The 24,654-nt window shown below is 44.1% G+C and overlaps 1 protein-coding gene across 2 annotated transcripts in view; it reads left to right on the top strand.

The window, feature by feature from the left end:
- The window catches only part of ELAC2 (elaC ribonuclease Z 2), a 2,146,582-nt gene that overhangs the window by 318,159 nt on the left and 1,803,769 nt on the right, over window positions 1-24,654 (top strand). For both annotated transcript variants that reach the window (XM_044068145.1, XM_044068146.1), the window contains exon 7: window positions 20,727-20,882. In XM_044068145.1, coding sequence (XP_043924080.1) covers window positions 20,727-20,882 — 156 coding nt within the window. The remainder of the gene's footprint in view (window positions 1-20,726; window positions 20,883-24,654) is intronic.

The following is a 24,654-nucleotide window of genomic DNA, read 5'->3' as shown; positions in this document are numbered from 1 at the left end:
TACACCCACAAGTATTTTCAATGATAACTCAAAGGTGGGGACGCCCAGACATAGATCTATTTGCCTCCCCCAACAATTGCCAACTACAGAAATTTTACACAAGGACTTATCATTCCCTAGCCTGGAAAGTGGACGCCCTATCATTCACTTGGACAGCATTGACAGTCTATGCCTTTCCACCACTACCTCTATTGACCAAGGTATTACTGAAAGTCAGATCAGAGAGACCACAAATGATCCTCATTGCTCCAGACTGGCCACGTCAGCACTGGTACCCATTACTAAGGAACTTGACTCACAGCCCTCCATGGATCTTACCTCAATTCCCACTTCTGTTGACTCAGCAAAACTCTCAGATCCTTCACAGTCAGCTCAGGACTTTAAATTTAGCTGCATGGAGAATACCTTGAATTATCAATCAACACTTCTCTCAAAGGACGTCCTGAATGTCATTTTGGAGGCCAGGAGGCCCAGCACCAGTAAAACTTACTCAGACAAATGGAAAAGATTTTGTGCATGGCACCAGGCTAAAGGCCAAAATCCTGGGATACCAAACATTCCTCAAATACTGCAATACTTAACTGAGATGCTACACAAAGGCCTTTCTTTCTCATCCATTAAGATCCATGCTTCGGCCATTTCACCTCAATATAATACAGATCCTCCCATATTCTCACACCCTTTACTAAGGCAGTTTCTCAGAGGGGCTAAGAATATAAGACCCCCCAGAAAACCCCCAACTCCAGCTTGGGACCTCAACTTCGTTTTAGAAAAATTAACACTGCCTCCTTTCGAACCAGCCTTCTCAGCAGAAATACAATACTTGTCATGGAAAACAGCTCTGTTGCTGGCTATCACCTCAGCATGCAAGGTCTCAGAACTACAGGCACTCATGGCAGTGGAACCTTTCATCATTTTCCATCAGGACAGAGTCTCTTTATGAACTAACCCTACCTTTATACCAAAGGTAGTATCCAGTGTGGCTTTGAATCAGACCATTCATTTACCCACCTTTTATCCAAACCCCCAGAATAAAGGAGAAAAACTCCTTCACTCTTAGGACATTCACAGACAGCTACGTTACTATTTGTATAAGACAAAGACCTTCAGAAAAACTGACCAACTCTTTGTATCCTATGCTGCAGGTTCACAAAGAAAGGCCATTTCAAAACAGATCATCTCCAAATGGATAGCACATTGTATCCGCTTTTGCTGCTCGCACCATGGGAAAGCAGTGCCTGTTAATATTAGGTCCCATTCTACCAGGGCTACAGCAACCTCAGCAGCCTTTCTCAGGGGGGTTCCAACCAAGGACATTCCGGAGGCAGCTACTTGGAGTTCAGTGCACACCTTTACCAAGCACTACCACCTTCCATTATACTCAAAAAACAGAGCAGGTTTTGCCACTGCAGTCCTGCAGGGCATCCTAGCTTCGCCTAACCCAGTTTAGTACCAGCCACCCATCCATAGCTTTGGGATTCAACCCAAGTGTGATGACTGCAGCAGTATAACACGATGAACATAGTACAGTTTTGTACCTACCATAAATGTAGATGTTCGAGTGTATATACTGCTGCAGTCCAGGTTACCCTCCCACCATCCCCACTACATACCAGGGTATTACTTATAACTCCATGTACATCAATCAATTGGATGCATGTCTATATGGTGTATTTGCTAACAGCTAGTACTATTGTTTATCTACTAAGGTATTTTTGCATAGTTATTTGGATTGCCTTCCTAGTTGGGGGCACCTGGTATCTGGGGCAAAAAAAACTGAAGAAAATGGCATTGGCTGCCTCTTTTATACCCCTGTCACACTGACGTCAGTGAAGAAGCGACGACAACCGACGCCGGACCAAGACTTTGGGATTCGGCCGACTGCTGGACCGCCTGATGGCAGGATAACCCAAGTGTGGTGACTACAGCAGTATATACACTCGAACATCTACATTTATGGTAGGTACAAAACTGTACTTTATGTACTTACCATATAATGTTCCATGTTTGTTGTCCTTGATCTCGCCTTCCTTCTTGCATCCCACCCTCCTTCCCCCTTCCTGGAGGATCAAGAGGAATCCTTTGTTTTTATTGGTTATACTGGCTGGGTTTCCTTTTTACTATACCTTTTGGTTAGTCCTAGTCTCCCCTTCTTACTCTTGTGGATGGGTTACACCCTGATATGTAGGTGTCCTCTGATATCTGAAATAGAGCATACCTCTTTTCTAATTCTATGCTCTAATACTAGGTTATCGCAAACAAGATCTGGGTAACTACCGCTAGGCATGCTGGGATAGGGGATAGCCTCAAGCCAGTAAAAGCTCTCGAGCTACAGTATATGGCAGAGTCAGGGCTGATGTTCGGCTCTGAACCCAAACAGCAAGAAGGAAGGCGAGATCAAGGACAACAAACATGGAACGTTATGGTGAGTTACATAACTTCTTTTTTGTTGCTTATCACCCAAGGGCCCTGGGTCAGCCCATTTCCAAGCAGACTGTCTCCTCTTGGATTTCAAAAGCTATCTCCTTCTGTTGTATTGCCAATGGAACAAATACATCCTCTCTGGTTAGGGTATATTCCACTAGGGCAGTGTTTTCTTCTGCAGCTTTCTTAAAAAGTTTGGACACTTGCTCTATCCTGGAGGCAGCTACCTGGATGTTCATCGTGCATACAGCTGCAGTCATAACAGATGGTTTTCTTGCCGTCAGGCAGGTCCTCGGTCGGCCGAATGGAAGTCTAGGTCCGGCGTCGGTTGTCGTCGCTTCCTCCCTGACATCAGTGCGACGGGTATAAAAGATCCAACCGACGCCATTTTCTTCAGTCTTTCTTGCCGCGCGGTGCCCGAAGCAGAAGCAGTTCGCAAGTGCTGGTCGGCCAGCTCCTGAGATTATGAATATTTTTCAACCGAAGTCTTCTTGAAAGCTAAGTACCCCATTGGGGAAACTTTTCTTGCCTCAGACCGATGTCAGACAAAGTTAATAATTGCATTTCTTGTGGGAAGCAAATATCGCATAAAGATTTTCATTCCCTCTGCATTCCTTGCCTAGGCCCAGACCACGACGTCTCGGCCTGTCGTTTTTGTGCTACATTCAACAAACGCACTATTAAGCGTTGGGCGGAGTTCGCCCAACACTATTTTGGCAAAAAATTTAATTACATTATGTCATCGGATACTCCGACTCCAGTTTTAAGTAAAAGACGCAAAGATAAGGACCGACATACGAGGTCCGCGACTTCTACCGACACCACGCCAAAACCGACTACAGGTGGTCCGGTTCTCAGTGAGGCGCCTACGCAGCCCCTGAATACCGACGACACTTCATTAGTGGTGTCTTCTGTGCCTGAGGTCGCAGGCTCTTCGGCCCACACCCCGACTACAGATACCGAAGCCACTATTGGCGGTGAAACTCAGAGTTTAGATAGACCTGCCACCTCTCAAGGTGTCTACAGGCCTTCCTCTTCTTTTTCCATCAAGGCTTTCACTAAGTCTAAATCAGCCATGCATGCTAAAAAACAAGCTCCTCAGGGCCCTTCTCAAGGCCCCATGCCTAAAAAGCAGATGCTCAAAATGGCTGAGGATTTGATTACTCTTATTAGGGGTTCTCAACCCCCCCCCCCCCAGACAAAAGACCCATAGTCGAGGAAGAATCCCCCACCTCGGACCAGGCCTCCATTATTTCAGAACATTCTGAAGACCAGGAACATTCTTACTCCCCTTTTGAAGATTCTGATGCAGAGGAGTCCATTCCCTCTGTCTCCCCCACGAGGATTACTCTTTTGGGGAAACCTTACATACCTTCAGGGAACACTTCCACTGGGAAGGCCAAGAGTACTCAGACTCCAAGAAAAGGCTTAGGGATTTCCTCTTGCTTCCTCAGCACAGGCCTCTGGCTATACCTCCTGTCTTAGACTTTCTAGATGACGTGTATTTGGAGGCCTGCCTTAACCCAGATTCTTTACCTCCAGCTCCAGTCAAGCCTGACCAGTATTACCGGGTTCCTGACTCACACCAATTCCTATACAAAAGCCATGCGGCTGACCCAGAAACTATATCATAGGGTCCCAAGGGAATTAAGGCCTCCACTGCTAAAAATCCATTAACTTCAGAGAGAGATTCCAGAGCTTTAGAGAGGTGTGGGGGGGGGGGAGGTTTACACCTCAGCCACCTTAACCATGAGGGCATTAAACTGTCAGTTCCATATGTTAAAGTACCAACAATTTCTGTTATCACAGTTGAGAAACAAAATGTCACAACCTGAACAACCAGACTTGAAGGAGTTGCAGGATTTGATACATAGTGCAGAACAAGTGGGTAAACATACCCTGCAATGTGGTTTTGATGCTTTAGAGGCCTCATGTAGAGCTGCTATTACAGGATCAGTCATACGTAGGCATGCCTGGCTCAAAGAGCAAACCTTAGCAGATCATGTCAAAGCTAAATTACTAGATGCCCCTCTGCAAAAAGATGTATTTTGGTGTTAAAGCTGAGAAGGTATTAAAGAAGATGGAGGAGAAGGCAAAATCAATGCAAACAGTAAAAGATTTCCTACAGGTACAACCTCCACGTTTCAGTAGAAATTGGCCTTCCAAAAATTGGTCCTTTCCAGCGACGGACAGACCCCAAAGAGGTAGATACAGGCGCCCGAGGGGCAGTGGGCAATCTCAAGGATCACTTAGAGGCAGACAATGGCAAGCACCCACACAAAGAGGTGGTGAGGATAGTTCACAGTCATTCAGAAAGCAGAACCAGTGACTTTCCCCTTTGCATGCCAAGCGAGGCTCAAATGGCAGCACCTTTAGGCGGAAAACTGGCATTATTTTCGAAAAAATTGGCATATTGTCACAAAAGACAAATGGATCCTGGACATTATAGACAGAGGCTACAGATTTCACTTTCACACCCTTCCAAAAATGAGAGGCATGCCAAACCTGCCACACAATCAAAGGGCAGAGGCACAGAAACAAATTTCAGATCTCATGGACATGAAAGCTATTCAAGAGGTACCTGTACAAGAACAGGGTCAAGGTTTTTATTCCAGACTATTCCTGGTACCAAGGAAGGGAAAAGATTGGAGACCTATTTTGCACCTATCCATCCTAAACACCTTTTTACTCGTGCCAAAATTCAAGATGCTCACATTACAGCAGCTTCTTCCCATGCTGGGCAAGGAGTCTTGGCTGGTAACATTGGACCTCAAAGAGGCATGCCTGCATGTCCTAATCAGACAAGATTGCAGAAGATACCTCAGATTTCTTGCAGGTTCAACACATTATCAATTCTCTGCATTGCCCTTTGGCTTATCTACTGTGCCCAGAGTGTTCACGAAATGCCTGGCATCAGTAATCGCCTAGTGCAGACTTCAAGGGATACAAATATACCCATATCTGGACGACTGCCTGATCCAAGCGGACAGCAAGCACATACTTATGAAACATCTGGCGTTTGTAATATTGTTGTTGAATTCTCTGGGATACACAGTCAACAAAAAGAAATCAAGACTAATACCCTCTCAAACAATAGTTTTCCTGGGTGCCAGCTTGGATACAAACACCCAGATGGCCTACCTCACGCCAGAGAAACAAGGGCAACTAACTCAGTTCTTCAGAAAACTGGCAACATTCACCAGGCTGACTGCAAGGAAAATCCTGCAGGCTCTGGGATTCATGGCATCTTGCATCCTACTAATCCCATGTGCAAAGCTGCATATGAGGAAACTTCAGTGGTACCTAAAAAACCTATGGTCTCAACACAGCCACAGTTTGGAAACAATAATACCACTAATTCCATGTCTTCAAAAGGAATTTCTGTGGTGGGCTCAAGCATGCCAAAGAAACACAGGTCTCCCATTCTGCAAGCCTTAAGCAAATCAAATCATCACAACAGACGCCTCGGACTACGCCTGGGGGGCGCACATGACAGATCGGTGCATTCAGGGCAAATGGTCCCAAAAAGAAAAGCACCTACACATCAATCAGAAGGAAATGCTAGCAGTTATAAATGATATTATAGCTTTCAAAGACCTACTGCATCCAGGCCAGCTATTGATAAGGACGGACAACACCACAGTGATGTGGTACATAAACAAACAGGGAGGTACCCATTCATACCCCCTATGCAGGCAAGCCATGTCTCTTTGGAACATGGCTCTAGAATTACAAATCGAGCTCCAAGCACAGTACCTACCAGGAAGGGAAAACACACTGGCAGACAACCTAAGCAGAAATATGACAGATCCACACGAATGGAAGTTGCATCCTCAAGTTTTCACAAGGATAACTCAAGCATGGGGAAGGCCAGACATAGATCTCTTTGCCTCCCACAGAAATCACCAATTGGCAAAATTCTGCTCAAGGACCTTTCATCCACAGGCCTGGAAGGTGGACGCACTCTCCTTCAGTTGGGCAACAATGACAGTTTATGCCTTTCCACCTCTCCCTCTGCTGCCCAAAGTTCTATTAAAAACCAGAGCAGACAGACCAAAGATGATTTTCATTGCTCCAGACTGGCCAAGACAACACTGGTACCCACTCCTGAAAAGCCTGACGCATTCCCCACCATGGATCCTGCCTCTAATGCCTCTTCTACTGACTCAGCACAACTTCAAAACTCTACACAGTCAGCTGAAAACACTCAATCTAGCCGCATGGAAGATTCCTTAAATTCACAATAGGCCCTACTCTCCAAGGAGGTGCAGGATGTCATTTTGGAGGCCAGAAGACCTTCTACAAGAAAAGCCTACTCTGCAAAATGGAAACGGTTTTGTGCCTGGAATGAGAAAAAGGGCCAGAATCCTGGAATACTGAATTTACCCCAAATATTACAGTACCTAGCTGAGATGCTAAGCAATGGACTTTCATTCTCCTCCTTCAAAATCCATGCCTCAGCCATTTCTGCAGAATACAACACTGATCCTCCTTTATTCACTCACCCCCTCTTAAGACCGTTCCTCAGAGGGGCTAAGAATATAAACCCCCCAAAGAAACAACCAGTACCTGCTTGGGACCTCAATTTCATACTAGAAAAACTGACCTTGCCTCCTTTTGAGCCAGCTCCTTCAACAGAACTGCAATACTTGTCTTGGAAAACAGCCTTCCTCCTGGCAATCACTTCAGCTCGCAGGGTTTTGGAACTACAAGCCCACATGGCTGTGCAGCCTTTCATCATTTTCCATCAGGACAGAGTTACCTTACGAACCAATCTGTCCTTTATGCCAAAGGTAGTATCCAGGGTAGCCTTGAATCAGGCTATCCACTTACCCTAATCCTCAAAACAAAGGGGAAAGACTGCAACATTCCTTGGACATTCACAGACAGCTACGTTATTATTTGGACAGAACAAAGCCTTTCAGAAAATCAGAGCAACTCTTTGTGTCCTGTGCTGCAGGAGCTCAAGGGAAGCCTATTTCCAAACAGACAATCTCAAAGTGGATAGCCCACTGCATACGCTTTTGTTACTCTTTTCATGGTAAATCTGTACCTGCAGGCATCAGATCTCACTCCACAAGGGCCACAGCTACCTCTGCAGCTTTCCTCAGGGGGGGTTCCTACCAAAGATATTTTGGAAGCAGCCACTTGGAGTTCCGTACATACCTTCTCCAAGCACTATCACCTACTATTATACTCCAAATCTAGAGCAGGCTTTGCCACTGCAGTCTTGCAAGGCATCCTGGCTCCTCCTAGTTCCACCTAGTGCCTACCACCCCTTTTTTAGCTTTGGGATTCTACCCATCTGTTATGACTGCAGCTGTATGCACGATGAACATAGTACAGTTTTGTACCTACCATAAATGTAGATGTTCGAGTGCTAATACAGCTGCAGTCCTGGTTTCCCTCCCTCCTTCCCCTCTAGGGGTATTCTTTTATGGTGTATTTGCTTGCAACTACTGTTTTATGATTATATTGCATTGCATTATTACATAATTTTATGTATTGCCTTCCTTCTGGGGGCACCTGACATCTGGAGCAAGAAAAACTGAAGAAAATGGCGTCGGCTGGATCTTTTATACCCCTGTCGCACTGACGTCAGGGAGGAAGCAACGACAACCGACGCCGGACCTAGACTTTGGAATTCGGCCGACCGAGGACCCGCCTGATGGCAGGAAAACCATCTGTTATGACTGCAGCTGTATTAGCACTCGAACATCTACATTTACGGTAGGTACAAAACAGTACTTTCCTGTTCATACTTTCACTAAACACTATAAACTAGATGTCATCTCCATGTCCAGGGCTGGGTTTACCAGAACTATTCTCCATGGCTTTGTGGAAAATGTTTCTATTCCTCTCAGTTCCTCCTTGCATGAGCTTTGGTACTTTCCCTCATATTATGGATACTGCAGCATAGAAGGACATAGAATAGTTGTGAAAAATCTTACCATAACCATAGATGTCTTTCTCTTCAATATACTGCAGTATTACTTCTGCCCCCACCCCCGCCTTCACTCTGATGCTTTTTTGGCGACTGGTGGCTTGTTTTTTACTTGCCTAACATCACGCTGGTGCTGTTTGTGGGATTCAGTTCCGAGGTTGGTACGTGCTGACATCCCCTTTATACCCAACGTCTCTTATGGCCGATGTACATTTTGCTGATGTGCAGCATTGCACATACCTCACAGTAGCTTTAGACTTTTGTGTTCTGGACGGACATATGAGTCAAATGGTGCCAGACTCCCTCATCTTATGGATACTGCAGCATATGGAAGAAAAGGACGTCTACAGTTATGGTAAGATTTTACACAACTATTCTTTCTTCATGGGCCATCTGCTTTGAGTTTTGGGGTAGGTGAAGGTAAGTACTTCTTGCTGTCAAGATGGATTAGTCTAGTTATGTTCCTCCCTTCTGGGATGTGCTGCCCTAGTAAATGCACCTGCCCCTTTTCCAGGGCACTCTGAAAACACTGGTTAAATGAATCATAGGGTTCGACAGCTGGCAAATAAAAGCTAAAAAAATCAAAACCCAGGTCTGTAGGATGGTAAATATCGGCAGCTTATAGCCCTCATCTTGTGTGTTAAACTGCTTTGTAGTGCATGGTTTACCTCAATTCCAATTCAAAATAGGAAAAATGACAAGCTTTTAAGTACCATTCTGATACCAGGAATGTGCTTGGCAAGTTTTTGTTAAGCACCCAAAGCTATGTTAAGATTGGATCTGATGTCATTTTTGTTTGTTCTTCAGCTGATGGGTCCCTGATCTGACAGCAGATCTGGCTCGGCCACTTCACTAGATTCATGGATCCAGCTCTCAAGCTCCTCTATTACCCATAATACCCCACAAACTAATGTACCCCAGGTCTTGTTTGCTGCCATATTTCTCATATCTCCTCCTCTTGAGCTTTAGAGTGAGTTCTCAATATTTTACCGTTGTAATTTGTTCTATTTATACTAAATTATATACCTGTATCTCTTCATTCTCCTCCCATGTTCTTGTAAGTTTTTTGACTTCTGTCCATCAGGCTATACTCCTTTTCCTACCCTTTTCTTTTGGATACTCCTTAAGTATCATCTCTGGTACTTTATCTTTCTTTTCTATTAATTCTTTTATTTCTGTCCTTGAGAGGGTATTTATAGATCTGAAGTTGTTGTTTTCATTTGATCGTCAACCTGTGGTATTACAGATCCGGAACGGATCCAACTCTGACACATTTTTCAGCATCGGCTGCAAGCTCCTCCTCTACCCATAATGCCCATGTCTCCTTCCTTCCCCCAGATCTCGTTTGCCACTCGTTCAGTCAGCATTGTGGCCTGTTAGCTCCGAGTTTCCTGGTAAGTGAAGGTTCTGTTTTGGTGGTCTTCCTTTTTTCTCCAGTCCTAGCTTATTTTTCTCTAGTTCTATCCCCTACCCATTCTTAGAACTCAGATGTCGGTTTTTGGATTTAAAAAAAAAAAAAAAAAAAAAAAAAAAAAACTTTTCTTTCTGTCTTCTTTCCTTGTGTGTGTGTGTGTGTGTGTGCGTGTTTCTTGGTTCCTTCTACCAGGCTGAGACCCCCAAGCCAGGTTTTCGGAAATGCACGGAGTGTGGCCACAAGCTCCCTCCTTCCAGTGGCCACACTCTGTGTATTGATTGTCTGGGAGTAGCTCACCTGGACTCCTCCTGTTCGATCTGTGTGGACTTCAACCCAAGCACATTGATCAACAAGAGGAACAAGCTTTTGAACGGACTCCTTTCCCCCACCTTCCTCCAAGGCTTCTACTACTAATTCCTCCATCCCAGCCTCTGGAATTCAACCTCCTGCTAAGAAGGCCAAGAACGGGGGAAAAGCACTGTCACAGGGAGTGGGATAGGCCCAGAAAGTAGTCCCCCAACCGTGTTTTTCCTGCTGAACCCCTGGCTAAATCCTGCCCGGATCCCAGCGCAGGTTCCCCTTGGCTCCGGTTGCCTCATTTCTCGCCGGAGGTCTCTCTCAAGTCTGATCTTTTACTTTCGGACAAAACAGAGACTGTTGTTGAAGCAAACAATTACTCTAAAATACATATAGTGACATACGTAAAAAAACTATTATAAACAATTCAGTTAAAAAAAGGAAATAAATAACTAACAACAATAACTGTTGAATCTATCTACATTTTGCTTTCGATTTTAAAATACATTTAAATATTTCTCTTTAAATGTGCAATGAGATGCTGATGTCATCTGGCTTCATGGATATTTAAAGTTCACTTGAGTTTATACTTTTATCTGATGATGTCTTGTCATTGTCTGAGATGAAAGCATTAAGAATAAATTTTGATGAACGAGTCCTTGCTGCTGTGTGGCTTTTGTGTTACACATACGTCTTCTGTTCTAGTGTTATAGTTTCTAACCTAGTATTCTAGGTTCTAATGGATGCTATGGTTGTGGTGGCACCAGCCACCATGAAAAAGTTCGCAGAGCACATCTGTCCACAGGGAGTAAAGGACCTTGGACAGATTTGGGATGCACATCTAAGCCTCAGTGGCTTTTTCCTTGAGGGCATTAAATTACTTGGCACATTTTACCATATTGTAAAGAGATTTAATTTAGGAGCTCTCCAGATTTCTTTTTGGGTCCTTGTCCCTGGAGGACCAGAACAAGGTTTCTTCACAACTGGCCACCCTTCACTGCAGATCTAATGTGCCCATGAGGTTGATTTCCCATGCTGCCCATGAGGTTTATTTCCCATGCTGCAGAGGGCACCTCAAGGGCTGCAGGTTCAGGCATAGCCGTCAAAAGACATGCCTGGATACTCTTATGCGACTTTGTGGAGCCCTTCGTCTTCGTTCATCAGAACCTTGGTTGATGGTTCTTCTCTGTTTTGCCCAAAAAGTAAAAGAAACACTGTCCAGAAATGAGCACGAGGGAAAGACCTTGTCTGGCATTGGGATCCATTTCTGTACCCATCAGAGACATTTTTCATGGAACCAGTGAGGAGGTAGAAGAATGTGGTTTTGTAAATCTCAAAGTCCTTTCCAAGACGTATGAAGAGATGGCTCTAACAGAGGCGGAGGGGGACTCTCAATGGAAGATGCTGCCCTCATGGCAGAGTTGGCTCACAAAAATCTGAGTTTCAAGGATTTCTTCTCAGATAAACCCTGTCAGCATTCCTGAAGGGTTGCCCAGTTTTTTTTCTCTGCATCCAGGAAGAAAGAGGTCATTGTCTCCCTCTACTCTTCCCTCATTAGACCAGTCATCGAGTACAGTGCCTCATTTGGCATGTACCTCACTAGACACCTGCAGCAACTGGAGTGTTAGCAAAAGTACCTCACAAAGAGGATACTAGGCCTTAAACACTTGTCCTATATGGACAGACTCAAAAAAAAAACTCCAACTATTCTCAGTCTCATATTGCCTACTTAGAGGCTATCTCTGCTTGACTTACAAAGCCATGTCTGACTCAGCTCTGTTAGAAATGCTACATCTAAAGAAATCCCAGTCCTCTCCGCACAACATGCTCCATAGACCTCAACCTCATTACCACAATTAACAGAACATGCTAGAGGAACAGGTTCATAACCCAGCCCATGCTATGGAATAGACTTCCCGTACATGTCAAACCTCTCTGTCCCTCTTCAAGAGAAATCTTGATGAGTGGATAGGAAATAGAAAATTAACCCCAAGGATCACTCCAGTGGCTTTACTCGACAGAGGCACTGGGAATTAAGGTGGGGTGGCACGATGCCAGGGTAATCCTATGGGCTAGGCTTGTAAAGGCTCCAGAGCCATTAGCCTAGTACACATCTGTGAACCTATGAGACAGTCAGGGGTTGTTTGTCTCTGCACGTAGAAGCCTGGGCTTCCATCACAGCAGATTCCTAGGTGCTGTGGATCATATCCAGAGGCTATTTCATACCAGTTTCTCAAATTCTCCCCCCCCCCCATAAAAATGAGGAAGGTGGCCAACATTCCACCCAATCAATGGCAACTCTGGAAATAAGAAAGCTGTGATAGAGTATCATCCAGAAAGTAGCCCCAGATCAGATAAGGTCCAGAATTTACTTGAGGTTGTTTTTAGTGCCAAAGAAAATGGTGGACTTCAGATCCATTCTGGACCTCAGCAGACAAAATCAATATGTAAGATACTCAAAGTTCTGGATGGTCATGGTTCATTCCATTCTATCACTCTTATGAAAGGATGATTGGATGTGCTCAATAGATCTTCAGGCTGTGTACTATCAAATCAGAATGTTCCAGGTGATGTCTGCGCTTCAGACTGGGAGACTGTTGTTACCAGTTCAGAGCACTGTCCTTTGTTCTCACCACAAACCCCAGGATGTTAACCAAATGCATGGCAGTGTACCAGCTTACTTAAGATTTTTGGGATTATGGGTGTTTCCATATCTAGATGGGCGTCTGATGGTCTGACCAGGCATCTACTTCTGCAAACAAGGAAGTACTTGCTCCAGTTGTGCCATATGCCTGTGGTCTAGTACGTAAACAAATGTCACCCATTACCTCTACTTCCCTAGTTTTTGCTGAAAGCCTACCAGTTAAAGAGGTCAGTAATCCTTATTGCACAAATCTGGTTTCCCATTCTTTGGTCTCATCTTCTGTGTCCACCTTGGATACTGGACCCCAGTCCAGATCTCCTGTCTTATCCTATGGGGATAGTTCATCCAGACATGTTAGGCTTCAAGCTGACTGCATGGTTTATCCAATTCCAGTGATGGCTAGACAGCCCAGGCTTTCTTCCATGGTCTGACATATCTTTTTGTCCTCTCAAAAGGATTCCACTAGGGCGGTTTATAGAAGTAAATGGAAAATATTTTCTATTTGGGTCCTACAAAGAGACTTGGATCCTTTTCTGTCCCAACTTCCGCAGTTCTAGATTTTTTTTTTTAGCATCCCTCTTCCAAGAGGTGTCGCTTTTCTACTGTCAATGTCCAGATAGCTGCTATTTCTAATTTACATTCCAGTGTAAACCACACTTCTTTGGCTTCTTCTAAACTGTGCAAAACCTTTATGATCGACACCTTTTTACTTAGGCCTCCAGTGAAGGACTTTGCTCCTCCTTGGGACTCGTATTTTACTTCACAGTTTGCCTCCGTCTATTTGAACCATCCGCCAAACCATACCCTTTTCCTAGTCACCATTACATCAGCTAGACAAGTATTTGAACTCCAGGCCCTTTCTTCCAAGCCTCCATACCTGGTCTTTCATAGGAACAAAGTGTCTTTACATACTAATCCATCTTTTTTTTGCCTAAGGTGGCTTCTGAGTCTTAACATAAATCGGGTCACCAGTCTCCCGGTTTTATTCCCAGAGGTTTCCAATGAAGGTGAATATATGCTGCATCTCTTGGACATAGAAAGGCAACTTTGATTTTATGCTCATCAAACCAAAGATTTCAGGAAATTTGACCATTTGTCTGTCTCCTTTTCGCGTAACAGATTGGGCATGGCAGTTTCCAAAGTTACTTCAGCCAAATGGTTGCCTAAGTGCATATCCTTCATCTATAAACAGAGGTTTGCCTTTGCTTAAGCCACCGCGAGAACATTTAAAGAGGTCTGCTGTGACCTCAGTCTTTTGATCAAGAGCTTCAATATATGGCATCTGTGCAGTAGCCACTTGGTCCATTGCTCATACCTTTATTTCTCATTACAAGTCGGACTTGATTTCTAGGAACAAAGTTGCCTTTGGCTCTGCAGTACTTCACAATATACTTCCATGAAGACTACCCAAGGTTCATCTAGTTGGGGACACTGCCCCATCAGTTGAAGGGTGAATGAAAATGACAACAATGGGAGTTGGTGCCTGTTACCAACTCACTTACCCTGTGGTAGGGGGAAGAGAGGTGTATTGGAATTGTCATGTAGGTGACTTATAATGAGAGCAGTAGGTGTTTCTCCCATGGAGTATGGGCCTAGAGAGTCCATGGTGCACTTTCACCTGTGCCTAAGATTTCTTTGAAGGGCAACAAGTTCATAGCATGGTAAACTGCTAAGGAACCAGGTGCTTTGCCTGGGAAGAGGGTAGGTCACCCTCCTGGGACTAGTAAGCTGCCCTGCTCGGTACCACCTGACTTTTAGCTGTTAGGGAATGGCTGGGCTGATAGGGCTTCCCAGGCAGGGGTGAGTTGGCCATAGGGCTGTTATCTTGTCTGTGAATGTCTGGTCTGCATCCCCAGAGAACAAATGTTTTGATTTGAGTGCATCAGGCAAGGTTATGTTGGGTGGGGAGGGATTATATTTTACAAGAAAAGGTTTTTAGCTTATCCTTAATACCATCCTCCCCACTTCTGTTTTAATTAAACAAATACTGGGAAAAGGTACAATTGCATTTTCCTTCGTATGAAATGTTACCAATGCCTACCATCCCCCAGTCCCTATCTCACTCATCCATAGTCTTGTTTAACTCATGAAACAGTTCTGCATTTTTCTTTCAAAAAAAGTATGACTGTCCTCTTTTTAAATTTTAGCAGTTATGGATTTGCTAAAACAATTTCTTTTTTTATCTGAACATTTGCATCTGACACAAGACAAAATTTCCATGAGTAGTATTACAGTTTTTGGAAAACATCTTGACAGACTTGCCGGTTTAATCATGCACATCATATGTGGCTTCTGCATGAGTTTGCTCTCAAATGAATTATAGAATGGATGTCTATAATATTAAATCTGAGTGGTTTTATATCCATTTTGTGTCCTTATCTGTCATTTTCAGCCATAAAAATTCTCAGCTCACTTTTTTGCCTAACAACTTGAGCTCAAGTCCTCGCAGTTTGGCACTGCCTCAAATCTGTGCACACTACCTTCTCTTCTGCTGCATCAGGCACATCCATGAATTGCCTTTGCATCTTCATTACATACTTCATTACTTAGCAGCCACCAAGAAATCTGAAACAGTCTTTTGTTTTATTTTCTGACTATTTTGCTACTTGTGCATCTCTGCTGCCCTTAAACTAAAAAAAAAAAATAATGCTTTTTTCCCACTTTCTGAAATTTAAAAACGTTCACTTACAGATTTGCTGTTCTGAACTGTTAGTAAGTTTCTTGGAGGCTAGTGCTTGCTTGGGCTAAAGGGAAGTCTCTGTGTTCACCAGTGGCAGTGGTTACACTGAGCAGCCTGCCTGTCCCTGTAGGAGTGGTTACTGCCTAGAAACTGTAGTTTTATTGGCCATTTTGGATCAATTCCAAACTCCTTGATCTCTCTCTCTTAAAACCCTGCAACTCTCTTTTTGCGCAGTCTTGTGCACAGAGCAGCATTGGGCAGCGCTGCTTAAACAGGTTTAAACTATTCCTGGCTCCACAAAGTCTGCTCTTCACTTTTTCCCTTAGAACTGCTCTAAATCTCAAAATAAGCACTGTATTTTAATTCTAAAGCCCTGCACTTGCTCGTATAAGTGATCTCATAGGTAAACACTAATAAACTTGAGCACTACATCCTCTTATACTCCTTTTAAGCACTTGCTCCCTATTGGTTCTTTCTGATCAGTCAATAAGTAGTTCCCTATATTATTCAGGCATGTCCAAAGGTCAGTTTCGGGTTTGCTCTCCAGTCCAGCTGGTGAATCTGGGAATCTTGAGGCAATGTTACAACTGCCTTATGTATACAGACCACCCTCTCTTTCTCCCAACAAGCTCAAATATATGTGAGGGATGCAACTATATAGCCAAACTGGAGGCTAAGCTTTCTCAACCCAGTACTGGCACAGCTTGTCAGGAGGAGAAGGTAACCACACACACCACAAATCCAGTCTCACATAGACCTATCGCATCAGCAAACCAAACACATAAACACACAAAAACATATTCGGAGGCTCTAAATAAAAATCTGCCTAAGCAGCAGAGACCTCCAAAGCAGACATCCAAACAACCCCTACCACTAAACAATACCCACATAGCACATAGCTCATAAAGTCAGTGTGCCACACAGTCACAGCCCTTAAGGCTAAACAACACACCTGATACACTTGTAATAGGTGACTCTATTGTCAGACACACTGACGTCCCACTCACCAGGCTGAACAAGCAGAAGGTCACTGTAAGCTGCCTGTCGGGTGCCAGGATCTGCCACAGAACACAAGCACTCAGGTCACTCCAAAGCAGATACAAATATGGCTCCGTCATTGTCCATGCTGGTGTGAATGACCTGAGACGTACCTCCCTGGACTACATGAAAAAAGACATAGAGGAGCTCTTTGATCATGTAGCCCAGGCCGGTATGACCCTGACCTTGAGTAGCATCTTACCCTCACCAAGAATGATGCCACAGTATAAAGACAAAATGATCAATTTTAACAGTTGGCTAAAGTATTGGTGTCATTCAAAGGGGATCCAGTGTCTGTCAGCCTGGGATGACATGCTCGACAAGCCACGTTGCTTCGCTAGGGACGGCTTGCACCTATCACCCCTGGGTTTTTGAATACTGGCAAAGGCTCTAGCCTCCCCCATAGTGCCTTTTTTAGGCAAGGCTCAAAAGACAAACCCATTTGCATAGACAACACAAAGAAAAAAAAAACTAAGGGTAGTGCTGCTCAATGCCAGAAGTCTAAATCTCAAGATGCACGCACTCGAGACTCTCCTCAGTATGGAGAATATCGATATCTGTGCAGTAACAGAAATCTGGTTCAAGGCTCCCGAGAGCACCCCAGCGCTAACAGGTTATACTTCATACCATGCTTTCCGGCCCCAAAACTCGGACCGAACCACAAAAGGAGGGGGATTATCCATATTTATCAAAGATACCCACACCTCCAGGTTAGTGGCACTGCACGAAGCATCAGAGACCATCCATGTGCAACTAACAGTGGGCAAAACTGCCTTTCATTTTGTAGCCTGCTACAGACCACCCTCCCAAACACAGGAACCTCACTTGGCTTTCCTGAGAACACTGGAGAATATGAAGGTCTCTCCAAACACCATTATATTGGGTGACTTCAACTACCCAAACATCGATTGGGAAAACTACTCAAGCCCAAACACCCTCGCCCAACAGTTCCTAGAATTTATAAACTCAAATGCTATGGAACAACTGGTCACCACTCCCACAAGAGGGGAAAACATATTGGATCTGGTCATCACCAACATGGGGTCTCTATGTTCCACACCAGAGGTATACCCCTCATTGGCAAGATCAGACCATAAACTAATCTCACTGGACATCCATATTCTGTCCCCACCCCTAGCCAAGGAAACCACGGTGAAGAACTTCTCAAAAGCAAACTTCACACTTCTCAAAACCGAGGTGGAATCCTTCAAAGCCCCCGGGCCAGTGGAAAATACGGCCCAAAATGCAGAATCCTTTACAAAAGCATTCTATGGACACCTACAGGAATGCATTGAGCATGCTATCCCAAATAAAACCAAGACTCACTCCTCCAAAGGCAGGAGACCTGTCTGGTGGACCCCGGCCATAAATAAGCTATACAACAAAAGGATAAAGCTACTACATGATAGAGCAAAATCCCAAAAAGGGAAGGCGTCTCTGATCAGTACTAGCAAGAAACTACGATCCCTCATAAAATCATCTAAGGCCAGCTTCGAAAGAAAAATTGCACGAGACACTAAAGATAATCACAAGGCCTTCTTTAGTTATGTCAGAAACCTGAGAGGCAACTCCCAGATATGCTCTGAGTTAGTGCAAAATGACAAAAAATACACTGAACCCACAGACATTGCCAACATCCTGGCAGAAAGGTTCAGTGCAAACTCCCCCCCCCCAAAAGAGCAAATGTCTATCCCAACAGAGAGTGTAGCCTTCTTGAGATCACAGATGCACAGGTGAAAGCTGCCCTCTCCAATGCAAAAAAGACAGCATCAGTGGGACCTGACTGTGTCCCGGGCTGCGTCTTACACGAGCTGCAAGATGAACTAAACCCTCATATAAAGTCACTGTTCAATCTCAGCCTTACTACAGGATATGTACCCAAGGAATGGCGTACAGCAACAGTGGTCCCACTCCACAAAGGTGGTGCCAGAATAGATCCCGGAAACTATCGTCCTATAAGCCTGACTAGCCAGGTCTGCAAAGCTATGGAGCGTATCATCATGGAAATCATGAACAAAGACATTTGGAACCTCCAGACACTGGATCCTACCCAATTTGGCTTTGTTAAGGGCAGATCTTGCCTCTTGAACCTGGTCGACTTCTTTGAAACAGTTACCAAAGCCATAGATGAAGGGAAGGTTGTCCACACAGCCTACCTGGACCTCGCAAAAGCCTTCAACACAATACCCCACTAGGGCATCATAAATAAGCTCACCAGCTTAAATATCAACCCTTATGTCACAAGATGGGTTGCAAACTGGCTCAGGGATAGAACCCACATTGTCAGAATATGTGAGACTCTAAACCAGTTACAAGTGGCATCCCACAAGGCTCAGTCCTGGGACCTCTCTTGTTCGGTATATATTTCTCCGAGGTACAGGCTAACACGGGTGGACTATGGCTGACCAAGTTCGCAGATGACTGCAAACTGGGTGCCGTAATCGACTCTCCGGCTGACACAAGCATCCTCCAAAAGGGTCTCACAGAGACGGATAACTGGTGCCAGAGCCATGGCCTAAAGCTAAATGCCAAAAAGTGCTTAGTCATCCCCTTTGGGAAAAACAAAGTGCCCACAAATTACCACATAGGTGGTAATCCATTAAGTACGGAAGAAGTAATTAGGGACTTGGGGACCCAAGTAGATAACAATCTCTCCTTTGACAATCACATTGCCAAAGTGGTTAGAAAGACCTTCTATATAGCCCACCTTATTACGAAAGGGTTCACATCTAGATCGAGAGGTCATTGTGTCCCTCTACTCATCACTTATCAGGCCCATAATTGAATACAATGCCCCATTTGGGATGTACCTTACTCGACACCTGCAGCAACTGGAAAGACCCCAAAAGTACCTCACCAAGAGGATCAAGGGGCTCAAACAGATGCCCTATGCAGTTCGGCTAAAGAAACTCCAGCTCTACTCAGTTGCGTACAGCCTACTCAGAGGCGATCTGTGTCTAAAGTATAAAGCCATGTCCAACCCAGAATTAATGGACATGCTTCACCTCAGGAAATCCAAATCCCTTAGAGCTACACGCTCCAGGGACTTGAACCTCAGCACAGAAATAAATAGGACATGCTGGAGGGACGGATTCATATCCCAGAGGGTCCCCTCACTCTGGAACAAAATCCCAATCCATGTTAGGCAGAGCCCCTCACTGACCCTCTGCAAGAGAAATCTTGACGAGTGGATGGGAGACCGTAAGTTTACCCCTGGGATCTCTTCTGTGTCCCTGCTTGACAGAGGTACAGTAAACTATCCTTAAAAGGGTTACCTTCTGTGACCTACTATACAGAAGCACAGTCAACTAATCTAAAAGGGTGGCGAAAGCCAAACACACTCTGGCTAGGCTTATAAATGCCCTAGGGCAGATAGCCTAGTATCAACCTATGAACCTGTTTTTATAGTGGAAACATTTGCTCGGTCCAGCTTCAGTAAATGTAGTAACCACAACATTTTCCTTATCTGTCATATCTGATTGAGTTTTATTGCAGGCAGACACACACGCATATACACACACACACACACACACACACACACACACACACACACACACACACACACACACACACACACACACACACACACACACACACACACACATATACACATAGATACACACCTGCATTCCTTGACCTGCACCATTTTTGATTCATTCTCCTCCATGATTCAGGCAAGAAATACCATACATTTCCCTCTCCTGAAAAGAGTAAGGCAATTTTCCTGCTTCCCTGACCAAGTTATCTCTAAATAGCATGAATGTCAATTCTGGTCTCCCTTTTAAGAACAGGCCAGTTGTCAATAAATATACATCATGTAATGTGATATTGACTGTAAAAGTACAAATTGAACTTTTCTGGGAAAGTATCCATTTAATTGAGCAGCTAGTTTGAACAATTCAGTGATCATTGCGGCATTACTTCATGGAGCTACCTTCCAGAAGTGTTAAATGAGTGTTGCATTTATCATTTGTACTGGTTTTATAAAACAAAGGTAGCCGGAGGCGAATAGTGCAGCAGTTAGTATTGCTGTGTCAGCTCTTGGTTCTTTTGTTTCGCTTTCAGAAGTGATTCCATCTTAGCAAAGTTTGTGGTCAATCAGCTTTTCTGAAAAGGTATTTATCAAATATGTTTGCCATTTTGTTCTTTATCAGAATGCATATTAAATGTCATTTATTCTACTGTGTTCATTGGTAAGTAGCTTATTATGCAGCATTGTTGAGCTTGTAATAATAAGTACTTGCCTTCATTTACGTTTGTCATTTTGTCACTTTTAAATGTGCAGCAAAACTGGAATGCAATGGACACAGGAGGCAGTTTAGTCCTGAAAGATTACCAAGCCATGTCAGTCCACCTAGGTCTCCAAAGCCTAGGTCTCCCAAAACTGACCTGTTGCAACTAGAGGAAAATGAAGCACGTGGAAGTGAATCTGACAGTTCAGGTAAACTAGCTTATTCATCATATTTGTAGACTAAAATGACATATATAAAAGTCTTCTGTGTATTTATAGGTACATTTTTAAGTAATTAAAGTAATGATGCTCCATAGTTAGATCACTGTTGCAGTGTCCCAATCTACATGGGACATATCCTCCCAAGGAATGGACAGCCATCAATCCTTTAAAGCTTTAGGGCACCTTCCTTGCATCCTAATTTCTGAGTTTGAGGTAAGTGGAATAAAGTCAGTTGTAAGGGCGCCAAAATCTCATAACTTTCTTGCCATTGAAGAACATTCTGTGCTGCAGTTTCAAGGGATCGATGCTCAGGAAGTGAGTCTTCAGAGTTGGACAGATAAGTACCCCATTGGGGACTGCCTTCTTTTTTAGTGTGTGTGTATGTGTATGTGAGGAAAAGTAACTTTTGTGTCAAAATTTGTGACTGGGGATAAGTGTTTGGTGGTCTTCACTAAAATATTTTACCTCCAGCATTTCCTTTTTATTCAGTAAAGAAGTGTGTGACACTAAGGCTTTGCTACCTGTTTTCAGACACTTCTTCAGTAAAGTGATGGACCTGGGTACTGACTCCTCAGTTGTTCCTCCCCAGTATGCAGAAAGAGAAAAGTTGCATTGTTTGGTCCTTACTCTTCTTCCTCTTTGCCTTGGCTGCTGGTGAGTGACATTGCTCTGGCCAGATGTTCTTCCTGTTTCACTGTTGCAGTCATTACATTTGGGTAATCTGCTGGCAGGTTGCCCTCAGTCGGCCTGATTAACAAAGTCTTGGGTCCTGCGTCGGTTGCTGTCCCTTCTTCCATGACATCAGGGGTATAAAACATGCAGCCTACACCATTACATCAGTCTTTCTTGCCGTGCAGTGCCCGAAGCAGAAGCAGTTCACAAGTGCCGGTTGGCCGACTCCTGAAATTTTCGTTTTTGAGTTTCAGAACCGAAGTCTTCAATTTAAAGCTAAGTACCCTGTTGGGGAAACTTTTTCTTGCTCCTTACCGATGTCAGTAAAAGTTAATATTTGCATTACTTGTGGAAAGCAAATACCACATAAAGATTTTAATTCGTACTGTATTCCTTGCCTAGGCCCTGACCAATGACGTACCTCGCTGTCAGTTTGTGCTTTATTTAATCAGTGCACTATCAGTCGTCCATACATTTTTGCCTCTAAATATTTCGGTTCTCGGTTTAATTATCCAGAAATGTCGTCTGTTAGCCATCCGACTACAGGGATGCTGAAAAAAACGCAAAGAAAGACCAGAGACTGGCCGACGAGGTCCAAAACTGCCGACGACACTTCTCCTAAGCCAGTCAACAGTTTGCCTGTACTCAGTGAGGCACATTTGCAGCCCCTGATACCCGCTACTTCTGATTCGCAGGCCTCTACTGAGACCCATTCGGAGTCCGGTATGCCGCAAAATGCTTCACCTATGGAACCCGCGGATGTCTCTACCTTGGATGGGTCCGGAGCCACTGTGCAGGCACCGGCTTCTCAGGGTGTATTCAGGCCTACAGACTTGCATATTAAATTAACACCGCCTTCATTACTAAGGCCTAAATCTCGATCTATGTCTAAAAAATGACACCCAGGCCACATGTTCAGGCCCCTATGCCTAAAAAAACAAATGATCAAAATGGCTGAAGATCTAATTACTCTTATCAGGGGTAGTCAACCCCCCCCCCCAAGAGGCCTAGGGCTGAGCTTGATTATGAATCTTCTGATCAGGATTCTGTTTCTTCTGATGACCTGGATTTGTCCATACCTACTTATGAGGATTCTGATGCAGAGGATTCCATTCACTCTGCTTCCCCTCCTGAGGATTTTTCTTTTGGGGAAACTTTACATACTTTATGGGAGCATTTCCACTGGGAAAGTTAGGAATTTTCTGATTCAAAAAAGAGGCTTAGGGATTTCCTTCTTCTACTGCAGTATAGGCCTTTGGCTATACCTCTTGTACTAGACATTGTTGATGTGTTCTCAGAGTGCAGTTTGGCCCCTGATTCCCTGCCTCTGGCTTCTAGTAAACCTGACAGATACTACAGGGTTCCTGAGTCTCACAAGTTCCTTTTCAAAAATCCTGTTGCAGATCCAGAAACCATTTCTCAGGGGTCCAAGGGCATTAAGGCTTCTACTGCTTAAAATCCTACCCCTTCTGATAGACACTCCAGGGCGCTGGATAGATGGGGTACAAAGGTTTATACTTCTGCAGCCTTGGCAATCAGAGCTTTAAACTACTAATTTCATATGTTAAAATATCAACAACATATTATTGGACTGCTTAAACAGAAAATGATGTTGATTCCTGATTGTCTGGAAAATAAAGATTTACAGGATTTAATACATTCTGCTAAACAAGTTGGAAAACATACTTTGCAATGTGGTTTTGATTCTTTAGAGGCCTCCTAAAGGGCTGCTGTTATTGGGTCGGTGCTTAGAAGGCATGCTTGGCTTAAGGAGCAGTCTTTGCCTGATCCATGTTAAAGCTAAATTGTTGGATGCTCCTTTAAATCAGGACCACCTGTTTGACAATAAGGCTGAAGAAGTTCTAAAAAAGATGGAAGATAAAGCTAAATCTCCAAGATTTAGTAGGCACGGGCCTACTAAGAGTTGGTCTTTTCCCGCCCCTTCCAGATCCTCTCAAGCCAAACCCAGACACAGCAAAAATCCCAGGTTTCAGTCCCAGGGGACTTTCAGAACTAAGCAGTGGGGGGCCTCCACTTTCCAAATCTAGAAATAACAAGACCCCCCCCCCAATATGGTAAACAGTTTCAATGACTTCCTTTTAAAATTACCAAGCACTTACCTTTTAACTGCCCCTTTGAGGGGAAAGATTGCTCTTCATGCAAAGAACTGGGAACTCATAACCCAGGACACATGGGTTTTAAATGTAGTGTCCCAGGGATACAGATTTCATTTCCACACATTGCCAACACGAAACGGGTGGCCAGACCTGCCCCCAAATCAGTGGGCAGAGGCTCAAAAACAAGTTCTTTCCCTCTTAAACATGGGGGCTATTCAACCGGTACCAGAAGAGGAAAAGGGACAAGGTTTCTATTCCAGGCTTTTTCTGGTACCCAGAAAAGACAAATCATGGCATCCAATCCTGGACCTGTCTACTCTAAACACCTTCCTGAAGATTCCAAAATTCAAGATGCTGACTCTTCACCAGTTACTTCCTATGCTAGGCAAAGATGCCTGGTTGGCAACTCTAGATTTAAAAGAAGCATACCTGCACATCCCAATCAGGGAATCTTGCAGAAGATACCTACGATTCAAAGCATGCTACTTGCATTATCAGTTCTCTGCACTGCCCTTTGGCTTGTTTACTGCACCCAGGATATTCACAAAGTGCCTGGCTCCAGTTATTGCATTTTGCAGGCAAAGAAATATTGAAATATATCCATACCTGGATGATTGTCTAATTCAGGCAGAAAACCAGGGCATACTTCTAAATCATCTGGCATTTGTAAAAAGGGTTCTAACTTGTCTTGGGTATGCCATAAATGAAAATAAATCACAACTGGTACCCTGTCAACAGATTACATTCCTGGGTGCAAGCCTGAATACAACTGCCCAGATGACTTTCCTCACGCCAGAGAAGCAAATTCATTTAGTAACTTACTTCAAACAAGTGGCCACAAAAACCCTGCTATCTGCAAGACAAATACTGCAAGCCTTTGGGTTCATGGCATCCTGTATTCTTCTAATTCCATATGCAAGACTGCATATGAGGAAACTACAGTGGTACTTAAAAAGTCTATGGAGTCAACC

Source organism: Protopterus annectens, chromosome 4.part0 (assembly GCF_019279795.1).
Source record: "Protopterus annectens isolate FY-2018-M chromosome 4.part0, PAN1.0, whole genome shotgun sequence".
In the NCBI taxonomy this organism is placed as follows: domain Eukaryota; kingdom Metazoa; phylum Chordata; order Ceratodontiformes; family Protopteridae; genus Protopterus; species Protopterus annectens.
This window is presented reverse-complemented; position numbering and strand designations above follow the sequence as displayed.